The sequence below is a fragment of the Pterocles gutturalis genome, unplaced genomic scaffold, assembly GCF_000699245.1.
Source record: "Pterocles gutturalis isolate BGI_N339 unplaced genomic scaffold, ASM69924v1 scaffold27641, whole genome shotgun sequence".
In the NCBI taxonomy this organism is placed as follows: domain Eukaryota; kingdom Metazoa; phylum Chordata; class Aves; order Pterocliformes; family Pteroclidae; genus Pterocles; species Pterocles gutturalis.
The window spans coordinates 37,440-59,937 of NW_010098744.1; the positions used below are offsets into that span (position 1 = coordinate 37,440).

General features: G+C 39.4%; 1 protein-coding gene across 1 annotated transcript in view; it reads right to left on the reverse strand.

Annotated features, from left to right (window-relative positions):
• The window catches only part of LOC104462111 (chromosome unknown open reading frame, human C11orf49), a gene marked incomplete at its 3' end in the record, with an annotated part of 68,224 nt that overhangs the window by 37,229 nt on the left and 8,497 nt on the right, over positions 1-22,498 (reverse strand). The window contains exon 3 of the mRNA XM_010073940.1: positions 12,342-12,472. Within this exon, the coding sequence (XP_010072242.1) occupies positions 12,342-12,472 (131 nt within the window). The remainder of the gene's footprint in view (positions 1-12,341; positions 12,473-22,498) is intronic.

A 22,498-nucleotide genomic window follows, 5' to 3' on the forward strand; every position in this document is an offset into this window, starting at 1 on the left:
GATTTGCCCAAGACACAGATTAACAGCATTAGGATTCAGGAGTTGCCAGTTTGAATTTCTTTGCTTGGCCCACATTTGCTCCAGCAGATTAAGTACAACAAGGTAAGCAGAGAAGGGAGGAAAATGCTTACATCTTCCACTTGGCCTCAACAAAAAAAAATGCCAAAACCCTATTCAGTATCAGCTGTTTGCCTACAGATTCACTTTACATCCACCTAAAGCACACTATTATCAGAAAGCATATTTTGATTACACAAGACCTAATCTAATGTATTTGAAATCAGCATAAGACCTTATAGAACACAGCTCCAGACTCTGTGTGTGCATGAGAGGGTGTGTAGAGGGATGTTGCAGACACATCCTTCTAACAGAGAAAGCCAAAAGAAGTAATGAACAAAGTTTTCAGTAGCAGTTAAAAAACCTGCTTCCCTTAATAATAATGTTTAATTCCTGCATCTGCTAAAGCTGGCAGTGTTTACTTTCTGAGAAACAGATAAATAACATTTCATTAGATTTTTTTTCCTTTAATAGTAGCTCTGCAAGATATCTTAGCTAGGACTCAAAGGAAATACTTCAAGAGATTACAAATTTGATTTCACTGACTATGGATTTGTTTCTTAACTCCTCTAGTCTAATAAGATTTAATATGGTATTCACTTTGCTTTGCTTAGGGTATAATTTAGATACAAAAGTTGTGGAAGATTTATAAGGGAAGAAAAGCATCACGCAATCAAAGAGTTTTCTAAAAGGTTTATTCATGAGCGTTACAGAATAGTGAGTGCCAAACTAAAATGAAGTAACATAGCATCGTTAGAAAGACACGTTTTGCCAAGGGTTTAACATAGTCCTCTAGAAAAAAAGCACATTTTGAAATGCAGAGTGGAAGGGTAATTTTAATGCTGCTTACCCTCAGGGACCAAGCTTAGGTCCTCAATAAAAGGCTGCTCTACCCAAACTCCTAACATAATCAATACATAGTGATTCACGCCAGGATCCCATCTGAACTGGTCAAAACTGCCCTATGGATCAGGCACCCTCTGTTGACTACCAAAGAAGCCTACGAAAACTAGATTTCTAGTTTGGGCATCAGACTTGTTTGCTCACAGGACAAGACATGATGGACACAAGCTGCAACAAGGGACAAGCTCCAGCAAGTATTCTTTAGCTTTGTCTTGAGCTACCCCAGTGCACATACTCAGCCTTAATGTGCAGCAGCCTCTTTAGAGCAAATGCCCAAATCCCACTTTGCTGGGTTGGAGATCCAAAGCTCAGTTTTTAAGCCTGTGTTTCTAGATAAATAGCAAGATGTAACATAGCCACTTCAGGTCCTAGGCTTCTGCATTTCATTACTTAAATAAAAGAACTCAGGAGATGGCCCTTCACAGAGCAGATGGGGTTAGGAAATCTTTCTCTAGCCATTATGGGCAACTCATCTAGCAGACTGGACCCAAGGGGAAAGAACTGCATACTATTTTGTAAGGTGATCCCTTGAAGAACATGCTTGAACACGACTCTACTACTTAGTACTTTGAAGCTACAGAAAAAAACAAGAAAAGACTGCAACCTCTATACAGAAGGGAAATATTCTGAATTTACAATGAGGGAAAATGAATAAAGAAGATACTCCAGCATATAAAGTAGTTTCTATTTTGAGCTCCTTCAAAAGGGAAACTCTCTTGCCAATTTTACGATAGAAGTGAGCAACTTCTATACATGGAGATTGACTTTCTAAGTGATAGAGTTACCAGCTTATGAGCCAAGGTACTTTCACAGAGGGTATACATCACTAATGCACACACATGAAATTAACTCAACCCCCAAAGAGGGAAGCATTGTGGTGAAAGTGGTACCGAGCATGTGGTTCTACAATAGAGATGATGAACATGATGACGTATGTTAACTAATCTGACTTCTTGCTCTACAGACTTTGTCTAGAAAAGCAAGCGGTGAAGGGGGTTATAACATCAAACTTGAAAAGAACTAAAAATACATCCTACATCACCCCCATGTAGGTCATGCACAGTGATCTACTATTCTAAGGCAATGATTACTCTCAAAACTTTTAAAAAGAAAAAATGAAGGCAGGTTCTTGCAAACAATTTATCTAAACAATATTGCTTTATACTATCGTATGTGTGTTTTCCTACTTGTCTCATGGTAAAAGAAGCCTATATCTGTAAGAAAAATGCAATTTTAGCATATAAAAATTCATAACATCAAAAGGCCAGACATTTTGATTTTACCTCTGACTATGTGAACCTCAGCTGGTCACTTCACTTAGCTGTATCACTTTTTGCAACTGTAAAGTGAAAATAGTATTGTCAAGATTTTGGGGAAGTTTCATTCCTTAATATCTGTAAAAAAACCTGGAGATCTCAGACAGCAGGTACAGAAAAGCGTTATCATTAATCACCACTCTGAAATGAAAACATCACATTTGAGGTTCTGTCCATCACAAAAGAAAGACATGAAACACTTCTCAGCACCTTAAGGACAATTACACTCATTCAGTCATTTCAAGGGTTTGATAAAAGAATTTTCCAATCAGAGTAGACTGAAAAATTAAAACTCTTTCAGGAAAAAGCTTCAATAATAACTGTTGAGTATCCTAATCATGTTGGCTCGTATCTGCTTTGCATTGTAACTTTGCACAGCACAGCAACCTCTCTGCCACTGCCAGCAGAAATATCTATTAGCAGCATGGAGAGCAGGGATGAGAAAGAGGAAATAAAGAAAAAGCTTTGTTTCTGATGTATGATAGTGATGCAGAGACAACTTCACACCAAAAGTACTGAGTGCTTGACTTCCTTTCAGATATTATGTAAGTTATTCTGTGAATTATATAAGGGAAATTTGACTGGAAGGTAGATGAGAACTTTGAATATGCAATAACTTAACTCCAGCAGACAAAGTAAGGAGAAAAGTAGTGATAAATAACCAGACACCAGAGCTACAAGGAAACAAATACTTGAGAAACAGACGATCAAAATAAACTGAGGAGGATAGCATAACGATGTAAAATTATAAAAAAAATGGCCAGGTAAAGAACTGACTAGAGGAGGAGGTGAGTATAGCGCAGAATGAAAGTTTGTCCTACAGCGCAAAGGAACAGAAGGGGAAGGGCTGAAATTCCGTTCAGGACAATATTGCTTTTCCTGACGTCTCTCCTCCCTCTGTGAGGATGAACACTAATAACACTTTGGAACTTGACATACTTGCACTTTCCAACTGAAAGAAATTAATTTATTTTCTAACATTCTGCTTTGTCTCAGTTTATTATGTACTCCTTGTACTCTTCAGCCCCCCTTGATACTACTGCTTCTTCTCTTAAGCAACACCAGGTTATTTTCTCCATTACAAATAATGCACACGTTCTACTGGGAAATCTATACCAGTTTATTAAATCAGCTGATGCAAATTTTGACTGCTTCTGGGACTAGACCTGAATGCAGGAAAACCTCAGAGAAGACAAGATTTGACATGTATCTCTGTGAGCACTAGAACTAGCAAAGCTTTTATCCTACAGATTTGTGGTTTTTGGCTAACTGACATTGAAGTCTAGGAAGGTGTGAACTTCTGTGGAAGCTTTTCCTGCGCCTGAAGCATTTCTAAGGTCTTTGTCTTTATATCTGGAAAAACATTTCATGAAGCTTTCAGGAATTTTTCTACCTGGAAAAAAGCAGGACCACAGCCCTGGATCTCAGGAGAGCAGACTTCAATCTCTTCGGGGATCTGCTTGGAAGAATTGCATGAGATATGGCTCTAGAGAGAAAAAAAGGGTCTATAAGAGCTTGATGATATTCAAGTATTTGCTCCTCCAAGCTCAAGAAAGGTCTATTGTGCCAACAGAGGTGATGAGATTCCTGCTCAGTAAGAGCATGGAATGCAAATCACTCTCACATCAGCTTATGCAGGAAGGTATCATACTGTACATTATCAAAATCACATCCCTGCGACACATTCAAAATGGATCAAGCTTAATTTATAAATATTACTGACTACGTCTCATAACTCATTTGCAGATTACAGGTTTTCCATAGTACTATCTTCTCCCCATTTCACAAAGTAGTAGTAGTATATCAAAGTACTAATCATGCATGCAGATCACTTCTGCTGATATTCATCTAGGATTCTTGAAAGGTGCATAACAGAGTATAAACCAACAATCCTTTTAATCATATACAACACCTTTATTCATGATGATACTGTTTTAAACCAGACTTACTGACGTTTATTCAGATAAGGTAATTTTAAAGTGATGTAAGAACTTCTACACCTAAGCACAGCTGTACTGTTTAGCTGAACTAATTTAACATCACACCTTTAGTCAAACATGGACACACTGAACGGCACCATGACCTTCAAACAAAGTGCAGAGTAGGGACTTCCTGAGAGATTGTAAGCTTGTAGGCACCAATTACCTTGACTAACAAGAAAAGGTTTTCTGGAAGAGTTCAGTAACAGAAATTCAGCTCATGTCAGTCCCTTTAACACCACAGGGAAAAATCAGTTCCTCAAAAGAAATAAATGGCACTCCCAAGCTTATTTTACCAGAACAACGGAATTTAAAGTTTTTGTGAGTATAACTAGTAGATGGAGTGGAAGAACAGGGGGTGAGAGATTGTAGTTTTCCATATTTACAATCAACCAACAGGCAAAACACTTCTCGATAGGGGTCAGGCCTGCTTGATCCAATAGCAGGCATAGACCCTAGAGTCAGGAGCAAGCAATTATGCAAAACAATCAAGTTAACTTTGGAAAGCTAGAAGTGAATCTGTTGTGATGGAAACTATGAATAACAAGACCACCAGAGAAAAAAACTATAAGAAGCAGCCATGATGATAAAGACACAAGGACGACTGGTTCAGAGATTTTCTGTGCAGCTGGACAACAGTACTTAAGATATTAAAAAAGGTAGCTACCTCTTCACTTATCCTGACATCTCCTAGCACCTAGGCTAATTTAAAGAATTAATTGCATGTGTGTAAAGGAGGGTCCTTGCTCTTCTGTACACAATGAACCAGAAGACACGTTCTCTCTTCATAGTGCTCTTCCTCAGATTGCATCTACACTGCTGACAGTAGCTCAACACAGAGTTTATTCCTCAGCAATGAGCTACATGGATGCACCATAACAACACTCCCCCACACATCAGCTGACCTGCTGAGACCAATCAACTAGGCTCAGGCTGCTGCCAAAGAAATATACCTCTGCAACTTCCAGGTCCTGAGCTAGTATCTTGAGATAGTGCTGAGTTGTACCAGATGGAAATACCAACCCTGAGCTTAGCTTGTCTATATAAACATTGCATTATACTGCACAGACGTACACTTGAAGCCAACAGCACTGTGAGACGTATGTTTTATGGTTCACTGAGAAGGGATGAAGATAATTCTTTCTTCAATGTAGGCACTTTCACATCTCAGGGCAGGTTAAGAGCCAATAGTGGGTTGAAAGTAGACGTGGGCTTCACAGAGCTCGTTCATTTCTTACAACCGCTTTGCAGAAAGTCACAGTATAACGAATCAAGAGAAAATAAGATTTTCATCTCCTTTCTCTACCTCCCTCTCTCTTTCAGCACTTCTGCTGATGAAGAGTAGACCAGAAACATCACAAAACATACTAGTTAATGAAGCTAATGCTTCATAGACCTTCTACTGGATGATCACCTATGCATATGTAGTGTGCAGATAATCTCTCAAAACTTGTCACAAGAGAAGAGACAGACCAAGTTCATTTAATATAAAAAACATGGAGCATTCAGAATCCCAGCCCAGATCACACAACTTAGAACTAATTTTACTCCAAGGAACTTCCCCACAATTTAGAATACCAACGCTTCAGGCCCATATTGGAACCTAAAAAAGTCTTAATTGAAAAAATCCATTTCAGTTGGTTTGAATAAGGATGCTGTCATAAGGATGGGAAACTTGCCAAGAGACTGCGAAGCAAATGGTAATAATAATTACCAGTTGAATTTTGGATAATTGCTTAGCAGAATGCAGCAATGATCACTGTACATAAGCTCATTTAAATATTTCACTCAACCAGGACAAAAAGTAAAGAACATATTAATTTAATTTGCCAATGACACAAGCAGTGAAAAATTATCAAAAGATACAAAATAGCCAGAATGTCAGAAAACAAACAGCAAGCTTATTAGTTTTCCAAAAAAGTGCATTTAGAGAGATATAAATCTAAAATATGAAGTTGAAAAAACATTTGGAAATTAAGATGAGATGGTGCATGTTCAAAGATACAGTTGGAAAGGAAATGTAATATTGCGGGAAAGAAAAACCAAAACCAGATTAGATAAGGAGGACTTCCAGTGTACTACATTTAATTTCACAAACTGCATTGACAGAATGGTATGAACTAAATTTAGGGAGAGGCTAGCTGAAGACTCCATCACTGACCCACATGCTACTACTTCTCCAAATGACTACTGCAATGCGTTTTAGATCTATGTAATGCAGATGTTTTAACTTAGAATGCTGGTATATATACCTCACCGTCTCTAAAATGTAATCCTCTACTTATTTCTCTTCAGCTTCAGAAATCTTTTGTCCTGATATTCCAGAGTCATCAGTGGTTCCAGGCAGAGCTACACTGATAAATCATAAACAGCAACAGCTGTAATTGTACGGCAAAGGAAGTGCAAAGTGAATAAAGGCTGGAGATCAATCCTTTCAGTCAAGGCTATTTCACTGCAGAATGAGCTTCCAGAGAACACTGTATTAAAATCCACAGCTTAATTATCTTTAGGACAAACTAGAAGACTTTACTGATTCATACAAACTTTTCTACAACAACAAGGTATAAAGATCTGATCTGGTTTTAATAACAAAAGGGAAAGGGCAGAAGATTCTGACATCTGCAGAAATCATCTCTGTATGTTCTACGCATTTCACTAAACAGAGGTTGGCTAAACTACAAATGGAGATAGTGTAACAGCTTGTGAAGGAGTGAGTAAAAAAAAAAAAAGAGGGAGGAATTTTATATAGAGAGTTACATGGGGAAGCATTAGAACAACACTAGTGAAGGAAGGGGTTTTGGAACCCTGAGAAAGTAATCTTGTCAGCAAAATTCATTAAAATAGCACCTTTCACAAAAGAGGTGTGACAACAGTGGTTTTGCTAGCTCGTCTCAATCTCCAGGTTACATGAATCATATGCATAGGGTGTTTCTTTAATTTTTGTAAGAAATCTATAACCTTCCTTGCGAAGAAGAACTAATCAGAGAGACATACCACTCTTCTCATACTGTGACAGAGGTTGTGTGCTTGTTTGTCGTAAGCCTTCCTTCCACAAGCTCTAAAGGTAGTCAGGCTTCCGATTTCCTAATTCAAGTGTGCAGAATTAAAGAGGCAGCCATTACACCACATGATGAATGTAAAATTAACAAGATATAAATTTATAAGACTTTATTTCAATATGAGCAGTGACAGTACTTTTTGTCTGAAGGGGAGGTAACAATCTGCAAAAAGGATCCACAACCAGTATAGCCCAGCATACTTTTGCAGCAGTTTTATGCTTCAGTGGCATCTAAATAAAGTAACAATCACCCTTGAGTGAAAGGAAAAGATCCTGTATCTGGTGTTGAACCATTCCAGGGCTGTATCTAAGGTATCAAACAGCAGCTATTTATGATGGAAGCAATTTTAAATTGAGGGTAGGAAGAAAAAAAAAGAAAAAGAAAAAAAGAGAAAAGCTGTTCAAAAGCACCAAAGAAAGCTGGGGCTCTAGAAGAAAGTGCCAATGGTCCTGACTGAGCTTTCTGTTCACTTCTCAATACATCAGGCCTGGAACAAGTTTCTCAGTGCAAAATTTCTCTAATTGGCTGGAAAGCATTTAAGGAAAAAATCTTTTTAATTAAAAACAGAGAACCAACAAGACATGAAAGCCATGGGGGTTGGGAGAGGCATATGTTGACCTTATGAAGCTTCACAGCAGAACTCTGCAGGGGCTGTTTAAACTGAGAAAGCACAGTTTTAATTAAAGAGTCCTGAGGAACAGACAATTCAAAAGAACAGGTCAGCTAGATTCCAAGAGGTCAATTTAAGCATAAGCAGAGGGAAAACAAGACTTCTGGTCATTTTGCTTTCCTCTGCGAGAAATCTGTGGCTAACAGAGCATTATGCTTTGTGCTTCTCAACCCACAAGCTAGCTGTCCTCTATGGCTGTTGCATATCATTGGTAAGCGTTTAAGGGAGGGAAGAAATTTTGTGAAGTTCACCCCAATTTCTTGACACTGGATCACTTTTTTTTTTCCCCAATGCATGGAATCTCAGATATGCTTATGCATACTTGAAAATAGAACTCTGCACCTTGCTAAGCTTCTAAAAACAGTGAGAAATCCTGTAAAAAAACCCCAGATCGAGCACATCACCAAACAGACATCCCCTTTTAAAAAAAAAAATAAAAACAAACCCCATAACTTTTCCTTTATTTTTTGAAGGGTATTATGTCACTGTCACATTTAGTGAAACTAGTAATTTTTCCTTGCTATTTCGAGACAAAAGAAAATATAAATCTAGTCTCCAAAGAAAAGGAGTTATGAAGGGCAATGTAACTAGAACCCATCAAGCAACAGGGCTAACATAGAAAAACGTCACATAAAAGCTGCTGCATTTCTCTAATGTTATTCTCCCTTGCTTCCTCCAGCCAAGCTACAAGCTTTGATGCAAGTTCTCATTTATTCTGTTGACCTGTATCCTCACAGACCTGTCATTTATGCAGTTTATCAGGGACACACAGCTGGACAAAACTGAGAAAAAGCCCCCACTCACTCCTAAAACAGAAATTCAAATCTGGAATGAAACTTAAAATAAATGAGAGGGGGAAATGGCAGTAAACACTTGTATAGCAAAGGAATAAATAAAAACAAGAACACCCTGGGAGACATGGAAGTTAGTGAATGACTTTTGACAAAGGAAGACAAACGATGCCTTCATAGTTCTTTGCAAATATAAATCAATGACAATACAGAGCAACCCCTGCCCAGAAACAAACCCAGGAGAGAAAACTGCCACGGGGCCACAAGTCCTGCCAGCAAACCTGTTCCAGCATGAGCTCCTCTCCCCATGGGGTCACAGGTCCTGCCAGGAGCCTGCTCCAGCATGGGCTTCCCATGGGGTCAGAGCCTCCTTCAGGCACATCCTCCTGCTCTGGTGTGGGGTCCTCCATGGGCTGCAGTGGATATCTGCTCCTCCATGGCTGCAGGGGCACAGCTGTCTCACCATGGTCTTCACTACGGGCTGCAGGGGAATCTGTGCTCCAGTGTCTGGAGCACCTCCTCCCCCTCCTTCGCTGACCTTGGTGTCTGCAGAGTTGTTTCTCTCACACATTTTCACTCCTCTCTTTCAGCTGGTGTTTCACAGTGTTTGTTTACCCTTCTTGAATACATTACCACAGAGGCACTACCACCATTGCTGATGGGCTCAGCCTTGGCCAGCAGTGGGTCCATCTTGGAGCTGGCTGGCATTGACTCTATTGGACATCGGGGAAGCTTCTAGCAGCCTCTTATAGAAGCCACCCCAATAGCCCTCCCATTACCAAAACTTTGCAACGCAAACCCAATGCACTCTTGCATGTAATACAATGTTTAAACTGTCAAAATCGTATCATCATAAAATTAGATGCCGTAGCAACAAACTATTGGTCGATAGAGTCATGATTCCATGCGAGCTTGTATAACTGTTTACAATTTGATATGCACATATGGTCTTGTGTTCTAGTCAGTCATCATAAAGAAACAACTTAAAACTAGTTTCTGGAATAATCCAGTTAGAAGATCTATCACCAGCCACACTTCTACAGAAAGCTCGAAGTTGAAAACCTTACTTGCTTTGGGCATTACTTAGTCTGACTCTTCTATTATTAGGAGACTCATTCTGCAGTTCTGCTCTCCAGTGATCTCACTTCTGGTTGCTGCTATTTGTTGTACAACATGGTGCCTTCCAGCATTCATCTAAAAGCAATGTATTTCAAGGAAAGAAATCCAGGCCTAGTCTATGCCTGAGTGTGGGGCCACGAAGCTGGCGAAGGGTCTGGAGCACAGGTCTTACAAGGAGCGGCTGAGGGAGCTGGGGTTGTTTAGTCTGCAGAAGAGGAGGCTGAGAGGAGACTTTATCACTCTCTACAACTACCTGAAAGGAGGGTGCAGTGAGGTGGGTGCTGGCCTCTTCTCTAAAGTAACAAGTGATAGGACAAGAGGAAACGGCCTCAAGTTGTGCCAGGGGAGGTTTAGGTTGGATATTAGAAAAAATTTCTTCACTGGAAGAGTGATCAGGCATTGGAACAGGCTGCCCAGGGAAATGGTGGAGTCACCATCCCTGGAGGGGTTCAAGAAATGTGTAGATGTGGTGCTTCGGGACATGGGTTAGTGAGTTAGGTGGTGTTGGGTTGATGGTTGGACTTGATGATCCTTGAGGTCTTTTCCAACCTTAATGATTCTATGATTCTATGATATTTCACCCACCATGTTGCACAAGTTCAGCTTCTTCTTAGTAAATGAGTTTAGTTCTTAAGAGACAGTGAATGTTCTGAGTTTCCCTATGCACAAGTATAGCAGAAAAAAAATCCCATAGCAAATAAAACTGAAATTAATAAAATCAAGGTTCTAGTCTGTAATTACTGATAGACAATGAGAGAATCAGACTGAGTGGATGAAAATATTGACAGCAAGTTCTCTAAAGTGATGCATTTCTGTCTCTAGTTAATGTAAAAATAAAGTGTATATAAATGTATAAATGTACAGGTAAGCATGCTATATTTGCTCAGACTAAAAAGTGCAGCCACTGGACTTTAAAGTCAGATAAACATATGTTGAACTCTTAAGGTCACAACCAAAGTATAGCAACATCCACCTGAGCTTTTGTTCCTATGCTCTCCCTTCCCCTTCAAAGTAACTTGATGATTACATTTTCTTCCACAACCTTTTCCATATTCACACAAAACTGCTAAAAGTAAAAGAGAAGGGAGATATGTAGCTAAAACTTTTCAGCTCTTCCTAGCAAATCCAGGTGCCCATCACCTGTCTGAGTCAGATGCTAAATAGATGAAGCTTGATGAAACCTTACAAAGTACCACAGTGGGTCCTTTCCACCAGATAGCTTCTTCTCAATTTGTCAACAAGGTTCACCACTGACAGCTGTAGTTCTGGTGAATGACTTCTTCACTACCATCTCTAACTCTCTTACAGAAACATGTTCTACAAGTCTACACTTTATCTTTCCTGACTATGACCTGAGCTCAAATCAAATATGTCCTCACTGCATACTGGTTAGAGTAGTACCACATAACTTACCTGAAATCTTAAAAATATTATCCCTGACCTAATATAAATTATTTAGAACACAACAAAGTATCTATTACAGGGAAGACGGTGTTACAGACAGCATAGTCAGTCACTTCAGTGGCTAGTTACAGATTTTTGTCACGTTTAAATATGATTGTCTAATTTCCAAGGTTCTAAATTGGCATATGTCAAAAAAGTCAAGCCATTATTCAGAGTCTTACAAACTCTGTTCATCATGAGCAGAAGTGTTGCAAAGCTTATCCAGAAGGTGAGTCTTCATTTATATTTAAGAGAATGGTTCTAGTTTTCTCTGCAACAAGAAGTGAGGCTGAATAGCCTGAAACAACTCATGCTTATGTTAAAAAAAAAAAATTATTTGTACAGCAACTCTCAGTGTATTTAAAATACTATACTAAAAACTAGAAAAAAACATAATTTTAGTTGCAGGCAGTTACACGAGTTTATTTTGAACTCTGGCCAGTTCTGTAATACCTAATATACCAAGTGCAGTATAAGAACAGCCAGACAAGATAGTACAGTGCTGAATAGTTATTTTGGCATTGGAGCTTATTCCTTGTGGGTAGGGTTGGGGAAGTGGTCACACAGTTGTCAGTGGTCCCTGTTCCACAGCCATCACCATCTAGGTGATGTGCCAGGACTAACTCAGGCACAGCTCGGGTGGCAGCATTCACCACCCTACAAGCCCAACACCACTATATACCCTACCTCCTGCAGGGCTCCTAGTCAGAGCACTCAGTACCCCAACTGCCTAATAATCTCAGCACCTACTTCACTCCCAAATGCCCTCCCTCTCATCTGTTGTTGCTTGATATGCTGTTCTGTAATGGAAGTAGCACTGGCAATAAGGTGCTCCTTTGCTACTTTATGCTGTGAGCATTTTTTAACTATTCCACAGGCAACTGTGATGGTGTCTCCCTATTAACGATGCTAGAACATTAGAAGAGTGTGATGTGTCAGTATTTGTACTGCTAATGCCTTTAATGTCAAGGTAACAGGACAGCAATTGATGCTGGAATACTTGCCTCCATTTTTCCCCACTGTTCGGAAACACCTCCAGAAGGTCCGAAGAAAAGACGCCCTGTTATGAGGGGTAGCTTGGACAAAGCTGAACTCACGGAACAAGATGTGTGTTCCTTGACGCACGCTGTTAAAACTGTGGAGATAAAGTCAAAACAAGAGAACGTTAGAAAGCTGAACCAATGTGAAAGTTCTGGAGCCAGCTGGAACAGTAACAAGAAAACCACTGGCAGTTACATTTTGTGAAACCAAATCTCCAAAGCTCATACCCATCTGTTCTCTAGAGAGAAGACTATTTGCAAAAACCACACATTGGAATTTAATTATAGGAATTAGAGGTCTGCGAAAGTAAAATTCATTCTAAAGAATCACAACAAGGGGTGTCCAAAAGCCAGTTATTTGAAACCAATCGACTGGAAAATGGCTGGCCAAGAGTAACTGTTGTTTATCTGACCAGAAGATGGCCTTTCTTTTAGTATTGAACTTCACTGCTATTCTCACCACAGTTTTCTGTGAACTCACAAAACAAAACAAAAAAAAGTCTCTTTAACACAAGTCTCAATATTTCATTTCTAGGTTACTGAAACTTCACTGTATTGGGTGTATAAGATACACTTCAGTTGACATGAAAAGCAGGTGGACACTTCACTAAATGACACTTTGCACCAGTGCATTTTGAAAAGAGTAGTTGGCCATTATGATGGACAGTCAATTTGATATTCACATTCTTGTATTTTAGAACAATTTTCTCATATTTGAGTTGTAAGCATTTTAGGCTAGCTTATTATAGCAAACTTTTGTCTTAAAAAGGTTTCTCTGAAGTGTGAGAAGCTCTCCTTTAAAGGAGAGTAAAGCACAGAAAAATTCAACATGCAAGAACAATAGAAATGCAAATACCAACACTATATACCAAAAGGTATAATGACAGGGTTGCCTAAAGATAGATTTTGTGCATTTCACTCTGCATCGTGCAAGTGGGACAAAGCTTTCAAACACTCCAGAGAGATCATTAAAAACATTCACTTGGGACAGCAGCTTAACACTGCTGCATAGGAGAGAATTAATGAAAAGATACAAGTTCACTTTCATCACAGCGGAATCTCTCCACAGGTAGCATCTCTGCAACAGAAAAAATCCAGTGGTCAGTGCAAACCCTCTCAGTTTGCAATTATAAATAATCTCTTTAAATATAAATAGTTTAAATCACTATCCTTCTAAGTATCTAGAAAATGGTCTCGCATTTGAAAGATAATTATACCAGACAGAGTTAAGCAAAATTAAGAAGTCATGCAAAAACTGGGGGGTGGTGTGTGGAGAGAAGCCAATTCAATGTTTCAGAAAAGATTACATTTCTGTTTGTTTGGTTTTTTATGTCCTGGCTCTCAGAGACATGTAAGTAAATGGAATTTTTTGTCACGTGTTGAAAGCTAGGTGCAGAACACACTGTTTCTAGCCTTCCTACCCAGAAAGAAATACAACTCAAATATAACTACAACCGTCTTATAATTAAGAAGCACTCATGATTCTTGAATCCTGGAATTAAGAATCCTCTTTCTGTAAATATAATGGATAAATATATTATTTCGTATTTATGAAACCTTATTCATGCACCAGTGCTGTACAAACCAGAAGAAAGCACAGCCATTGTCCCAAGAGGTTAAAGTAAATAAATAAATCATGTGCCTTATCAAAATATGCCAAAATTATGGGAAAGGGCTCCCATGACTATCATTGTAAGTAAAGAGAATTCATTACAAAGTGTTGTAGGTCACTGCCTTAGAGTGAACGAGTTCAGAGTAAGGGAAAGTAACCTGCATAAAGGCCCAGAAGATGCCCATGACAAAGCTAGAAATGGGATTTCAGATTTTCTCATCCCAAACCACAGCTTGTAAGACTATTTTCATTTCCAATTTGTGTTGTTTTGCTGATGATTTGATAGACAGACGGAGAAAATCAGGATACAAATGAAAAAGAAGAAATTTGGTATAACAGGAGAAGGCAGCTTACAGAAAGATGACACACATAAGGGAGATGTTTAGGAAGAAAAAGAAGATGAAGGCACAAGGATACAACTAACCACACCAAGTTATGTTGCTCATAACAACTACAGCACATGCAACACCTGGAAGCGGATCCTGGCACAACTGTAACAGAAAGGTCCGGACATGAAGCTAACATACCATTAATTCACAGCAGACAGCCCTACCATATTAATCCTTAGTTCCAATAACTCCCTTGCATTTCAGCATGGGATGGCTCTAAACCTAGCAGGCAGCAGGGTATGATATCATTTGTTGTTGCTTACTCAGTTAAAAGAGCGGGTGGATGCGTTGGAACATCAGCACACCTGGATGTGCTGACAGCCAAGTGCCGCCAGCTAGCTGAGTAAAAGAGGTACAATATTTCCTTCATTCCTCATTGCTTGCAATAAGATTTTGTTTAACTATACAATGGAAGGATTTTTTCCCCAAAAGCTCGAGTCAGCAAGCATGGTCAGAATTTTATCCTAGTTAAGATGCTGCATTTCAGAGACCATATTTTATAAATTCCTTCTTGTAAGTTGTAAAGGTTCAGCTCACAGGAGCCAGCCCCTGCTGGAGCTATCCAGCAAGCAGCCCAATGACAAATCAACAGATCTGCTCTCAGGCAGGGTCAAGATCCCTACAAGAGACAGGAACACTATACATTTTGAACAAACTATATATTTTGAAATTCCTTTATCATGGGTAGACGGGCAGTACAAAAATAACTCGGTCACTTTTCCCTTAACGGTTGCCCAGAGGTGAAGTTACTGTTAATGTGGCAAGTAGTAACGCTAGCAGGTAAACCCTTCTCGAAGAAAAAGAAATAGTGATGACCCAAAGCTGTTGCAGGTATTCCAACAGCATGTAGGGAGTATGACCAACACCTTAATGATTTTTAAATACACACGAACAGATGTCTTTTCCGGTTTCTTTTGAACGTAAAAATAAAACAAGCTGCAAACTCAGAGGAATGGCTTAAGTAAGCAAGATATCAACAGCAAAACAAACTTAGCTCAAACATTCTTGGCAAGTTTAACAGCTGCTGAGATTCTTCCCTTAGGAAGGAGCCAGTTGGAGCCAGTCCAGAGGAGGCCATGAAGATGGTCAGACAGCTGGAGCACCTCCCCTATGAGAACAGGCTGAGAGAGTTGGGGATGTTCAGCCTGGAGAAGAGAAGGCTCCAGGAGACCTTACAGCAGCCTTCCAGTGCTGAAAGGGGGCTAGAGGAGAGATGGGGAGGGGCTCTTCATCAGGGGGTGCAGGAATAGGATGAGAGGTAATGGTTTTAAGCTGAAAGCAGGGAGATTTAGATTAGATATTGGGAAGAAATTTTTTCCTGTGTGGGTGGTGAGGCAGTGGCCCAGGTTGCCCAGAGAAGCTGTGGATGCCCCGTCCCTGGAGGGGTTCAAGGCCAGGCTGGATGCGGGTTTGAGCAGCCTGATGTAGTAGAAGATATCTCTGCCCATGGCAGGGGGGTTAGAACTCCATGATCTTTAACGTCCCTTCCAACCCAAACCGTTCTATGATTCACTTGTGAGAATATTCTGGAGAAAGATGAGAAAACAATAAAACAAGTTTCTTGCTCCATGGGAAGATCTAAAGACACCTTTGCAGTAGCGACTTTTTCACTCCTTTCCTTTATATACTCCAGAGCAGCCAAACCACAGAATAGTCTCTTCTAATACCACTGGTGAGAAAGCTGCATCTTGCAACACACCCAGTCTACGCTTGTGGGATGGTACATGCACGTGAGAAGAAGAAAAAAAGTTTTGGGAGGAGACTGTGATAAAACAGTCCCTGCTCTCCGAGATGGCTATGCTGGGAACTCTAGCACTCAGGTGCTGCTTCTCTGAACAGAGCTGCTTTCACTACAGCTTTGTCTTTTGTGTAATTACATTTTGGCAACTTGCCAGAGTTCAGAAACTTTCAAGCACTCTTTTCAAACCTTTGGACTTCCAAATAGATTGTAAAAGTCCCAGGATGCTATGGTAACATCCCAATTGAAACCCACTACAGCAGTTAGCCTCAGCCTGCTGAAATGCACAATGCAGAGAGAGTCCCAAGTCCCTGAGAAGGACGGAAGAGCTTGCCAGGACCCTGCTGTCCCCCTTAGCAGGTGCCACCTTTGGTTACCATGCAAAGAGCTGAAAGAGTTCACAAGACCCCTCCTCTCCTAAATGGAAAACAAGGAACAAGGACTGTTATTCCTTAACTTACAGCATTACTGTTTTAATTTTCTATCAAAATGATGAAGGAAGAAAAACTCACTTCTCCAGCATGAACGATTCTCCCCCGACACACACACTGCTTTTCTTCCCAGTTACACAGGTGTCTAAGTCATTAAAACAGAATCGAATGTCTTAAGTAAAACCAAGGTAGTCTCAAATGCAAAGTTGCCATCAGAAGCTATGTCTAGACTGAAACATTTGTAGAGAGAAACAGTGCAGAGGACCTGATGTCAACATTATGGGTATCTCAGGGTTTGTTTTTTTCTTGAAACACACTCTGGACTAGCTCTCTTCTGGTCCCATGGGCTGAATGCTCATTTGCAGTTGGAACACATCTTCCAGTTTAGTTTCATCTGAAAGGAACTCGGGTCACGAGCTCCAAGACTGCTTCATGGTGTGAACCAAAGCACAGTAAGTAGGGATAATCAGGAGTATTAGGATTAGAGACTGTGGTACAATGGGTAACAAAGAACTAGCTCTAGCAATAGAAAATAATGAAATTCAAAAGGCTTTAAAACCTAGGCAATTTCTGTTGTTAAATAACTCATCCACACACAAAGCATCCCCAAGTGACTAATCACACTTACCCTAAGGCTATACTCTGAAACAGCAAACTGAGGTTTACCTTGCCTGGAAGGAGCCTAGAGAGAGAACACTTAAAACTGTAGGCACTACTGGGAGAAAAAAAAAAAAATAAAAAATCCCAGTTTTCACTGCTGTGATGAATAAATTACTGCCACATGAGCATAGTTTAATTTAAGATCACTCTATTCCTCACCTAATGGTTTAAGTGTACTACACTATTTTCAACATTCAGACAAATCATTGGATTGCTTCTTTAGCTGTCCCTCTTGGAAGGTAGTGTAGAAGCATTAGCATTCCTCAATCCAAAACTGTTGTATCAAGTGCTTTTTGAAATTCCACAAATATTAACATTTGGGACAACGAAGTCAGCCTTAAGGAAATCGCCATTTTCCTCTAATGAAATTAGCAGTGCTTTTTTTTTCAGAGCACTTCCTCTGAAATGTGTTACCAGTGTTAAGATGAAACAGATGCTGGAAGTTATTCCTGATGACTGGCTTAAAGGAAAAATCCTTTTTAAACAACCAGGCAGATAGGAAATCATTAACACTCTTAACATTTTGGCAAGACCGGGTGACATAACACTGCAAATACAGAGGCTGGAATTTTTGAGATCCTTTCTGTCTCACCCACTTAAGTTCATTTCAGCTGAAGGCTGCAGAAAGAGGGAAAGTACTGACACAAATTTTAATTATTTGTTTTCAAGCTTCTTGGTATAGGCTCAGGAATCTGTGTATTCATGGCAGAGTTAATACAGGTGGTACAGAGATTATCCCAAGTACTGTTTGAAAGGAAATGAACCACAGCACCTGTGACACAGCTCAGAGCAGGCAGTGAACAAGCTTTCTTATGCTGCTTTGTAGCAAATCAAACCCTCGGAGACCAGTCTACAGATTCTGGAGAAGGAAAGGATTAAAAGAGTCACTGTGCTTGCTCTTTATTACCCGGAATCCCTTTATGTTTTTCAGACTCCCCCTCCCTTGATTTTCCTCTGCTAGGTCAGTAACTTAACACCTTGAAGCTTTCAAATCAAAAGCTAAAACGACCTTACTGTGTTGAATTATTAGCCTGGGATTTAAAAAAAAAAAATTAAAAAAGTGCAAATGGGGGAGGGGGGGTGAATCTCTAAAAACAGAGGCCTTTTGATCAGAGCAGCATCCTGTAGTTTGCTGTAACTCAAGCTGGCTATTCTTATATAGCAGGAATTAAGGACTCCCCCTGCCAGGCAGGGCCCTATTAAAACACAATGGCTGTTTGAAAAGGGTAAGCAAGCTGATATGGATATAATAGGCCACATATTGGGGCCCCTTTCTACTCTGAAATAAAGCTGCTTCTTAGAGTTATGAGCTGGGAAACCTAGTATTCAGGAAAATGGGAAAGGGCAGACAATGGAAGATGGTAAATAGCGCTGCAGAAGCCCTCCAAGGTGCTTCAGGGAAAAGTAAAGAAGCCTTCAGAGATAAGCATCAATCACCCAGGACTGGCTCTTTCAGTCTGACCAGGTGCTATTTCAGAACAAGTGCTGTTTCAGTGAGTCTGGAAACGTCTTGCTGGTATAAAAAGAGATTTCGTTTTTACAGTAGAAAACACAGCAAGTTGTGCACCACAGAGACAGCTGCATGAATACCATTATAACTGCCTTTATGGAGACCACTGCAACCTGCTATCCAGCTTCCCTCAAAAGCCCTTGCCCCTTTCCTCACAAACCTTAAATAAATAATAAAGCTAAAAAAATCAGAATTATAGCGACACAAAGACAGGTGCTAACTCTCCACCTAATGTATTTAGTATTTGTTCAAACTGGTCTAACTAGACATTCTCGGGCAAGACAAAAATTCCTTCTTGAACTGCTCTATAACCTTCTACATGCTGAGGGTATGGGAGATTCAAGCCCTCAATAAGCTTTATCATCGTACAGCCACAACCTCCATTCTTTGGCTTCCTTTATGAAACAATAGATGTATTTTTGCCCTCCATGTCACACTGTGGAATTCACTCACCAGCTGCAAGACACTATAGACACCATGCAGTCAATCTGTGGCAAGGGCAGGAGATGGCACAAAGAAGAGAAACACTATTAAAAATGCAAGCAACACAAGGTAGTGTTCAGATTTCCTCTGTCTACCAGCAACTCTGGAAGCAGCTATGGAATTGACATCAGCTGGAGATGGATTTTGATACTAAAATGTCAATGTCCACTGAAGGAGGAGTATGAACTCAAAAATTATTAACTGCACCCATCTTTTACTGCTGAGATCAAAGCATAACGCCAAGTGAAGGCAAACTGGCTTCTCAGAAAGCTGAGGCCAATGTATAACCATGAGCAAAGGCCTGCTTACTCCATCCTGGACATAGTCTGCTGTATCTCTTAGTATAAGGCAGTTCCATGTTTTATAAATTAGACTTTTAATTATTTTAAAAGGTAACAGCACAACCACATTATGACTGTGATGATCCAGGAACTACTAAAATATAACTTAATGACTGTTTCAAAGAGATACTATACTGGTGTCATGCATGCAGCTCCCATATTTGCTCTTTTCAGTCGTGGTTAGACTGGAGAATTTCAGAAGTTGAAAAAAAAATTTACAACTAATGCTCTTTCACTTAATCAGTTGCCTTGGCAAGAACTACAGCACATCAAAGACTGAGCAGCTTCCAGTATTTCCATCATGGCAACAAATGAACCTTGCCAAAATTCCTTAATATAGATGAAGGTTTATCATTTGACATTAATGATAACTCTGCATTTAGAGATTGCTTAGCTAAACTACTTTGTGCTCCTTACAATTGCTTGGCTACAGTGTTGACCAGCTACAGTTTGTCTAATTTATTTGAAGAGAGGCAATAGGATTAATTTTCCAGGCCATGAGGCTACTGCTAGTCTCTAATGCTACTATGTATTCTGGAATCTGTAGGGTTTCAACACTACACAGCACAGAAAGTCTCAGGTCCTCTGGAGACATCCAGATTTCTAGAAACTAGACTTTTTTTTTTTTTTTTTTTTTAAAGAAAAGGAAGATAAACCAAGTTTTAAAAATGCATTTTTGAGGCAAGCTACAAGACCTTCAGCAGTTTGCTATTCATAGGGATGCAGAGACAGCTAAGGGATTTTATCCTGTAGAGGATAAGGAATCCTCTTATGGGAGCTTATCACATCCCATTGCCGCAGGCATTTGCTGATTTTTACAGCATGGTATATCCAATTTAGAAGAAATTTTACATTCGTTGGCCTCATCCACGTTGGAGCACATGTATTCTTAGCAAAGCAATTAGAAATGCTCCTCAAGATTTTCAGTGATACCACAACATTTTACAGCCTGAGAATAAATACACAATTCCTTCCAACACCACAAAACCAAAAAAAAAAAAAAAAAAGCCCAACCTCAGTTCTGATCCATCTTTTCTTAAAGATCTTTCTGGGAAAAATAAAGTGTTCCTCAAACTTACACTATTTGTTCCAATTTAACACAAAGTCTTATAAGCTTAGATAGATGGGAGCCAAGAACTCCTCTGAAATTGATCTCCTATATGCATATAGTATTCTAGACTCACACCATAATGCTTCATTAAAACCAGAACTAAACCATATGAGCTAGTAATACAGAGAAAGGTATAGTCGTTGATTAGGCTATCATGTATTCAACAGCAGCTCTCTTACAGTTTGAGTCATCAAAAACTTTACTGGAGTAAACAGTATGTTCCAAAAAAAAAAAAAAATCCTAACAGAACAAGAAAAAACTATGCCTTGTAATTCTTAAAGATAAAAAAACCATATAATAAGGTAAAAAAAATACCAATAGGTACCAAGTTTCCTAGGTTATGATGTTTTTCCAAAGCTGCTATTCTCTAGTGCATTTCTACTGAACTCCAGGTGCCAGTTACTGAAACAGCCTTCTTCAAAACATTTACACAAGTTGCAGGAAATCCAATCCTTACAGCATGTGACCAAGCATGAAGAGAGATTATTGATTTATATACACATTGCAGGTTGTATGCAAAAGACAGTAAACAGTCCCACTACAGCTGTTGTGGATATGTCATTATTTATCTTTCTCATTTTCTCCTATATATTCCAAGACGTAATAAGCTCAGCTGAGCTGTTTTTCAGAATGATGGAGAAAGATGCTTGTCAGTGATCTCAGCATTGAATATCTATTTCGCATCATGGTGAGCTCTACTACAGACCTTTCTTCAGTGGAAGATAGAGAATGTAAGATAGCCACCATTCACCAATTCTGACTTGAGGGCCCCTTCACTTCTGCAAGAATACAAACTAAAACAGAGCACAGATTTGTAATCAGAAATGCAAGAACAGGGATAAGGAAGTAACTACCCAATACCACAGATATTAAAAACAAGTAAACTGATGGAGAAAATAAAATTAAACAAAAGACTCGGTGGCATCCCAAAAAGGATATGATGAGCACTATGAAAGATCCAGCTGACTAAATGAGTTATGGCAAAATAACCACAAAGAACACACATACAGAAGGCTGCCTAAAGATTTTCTTAGGAACAGCAATGACTTACATAGCTATTTTGTCATACTGACAAATGCAGACAGCGGGATGTACTGGGGTGTAGGAAAACTGTATCACAAACACACATAACCAAGAGAAATTCCTTCTCTATTACCTTTTAATCGAGATCAGAGAGATCAATTTTCAGAAAACCCTAGGATTTTGTCCTTTTCCCTCTCCCTAAATTATCCAAACTTGTTTCAAGAATAAATTTACACATTTGAAGTGTGTCACAGAAGCCTGATTTTAACTCCCAAGTAGGATCATGGGATACATTTGGGATACATCTCCAAATTTGTACTAGTAACATGAACAACTGTGATAAAAAGCAATAAAAAATTGGAAGCATAAACAGAATTATACTAGAGTTATAAACTAAAACCAGACAGAGGATAGTACATTCACCTCTAACCCTGGGAAACAGCAAAAACACAGTTATCTCAGATACCTAGAGTTCTAATGCTTCTACCCTTTGCCAGGTTTCTGGCCTTTGGCTTTTGGAAAATTTCAAACATCTGTTTTTCAGTTTTATTAGCTATCAACGCTGCCTATATGCAATTGACTTTAACCATCATTAAAGGAAGTTCAACTTAATGGCAAATGTGTTGCACTTCAACATTCAAGCCTGCAAGAAGGAACAGAAATACATTTGACAACATAACATCTCCATAAGGTAGTCAGTCCACTTCTGCTGCAGCTATTCTGACAAAGACCACAAATAAATATGTCATTACCATTATATCATAGAATCGTAGAATGGTTTGGGTTGGAAAGGACCTTAAAGATCATCAAGTTCCAACCCCCT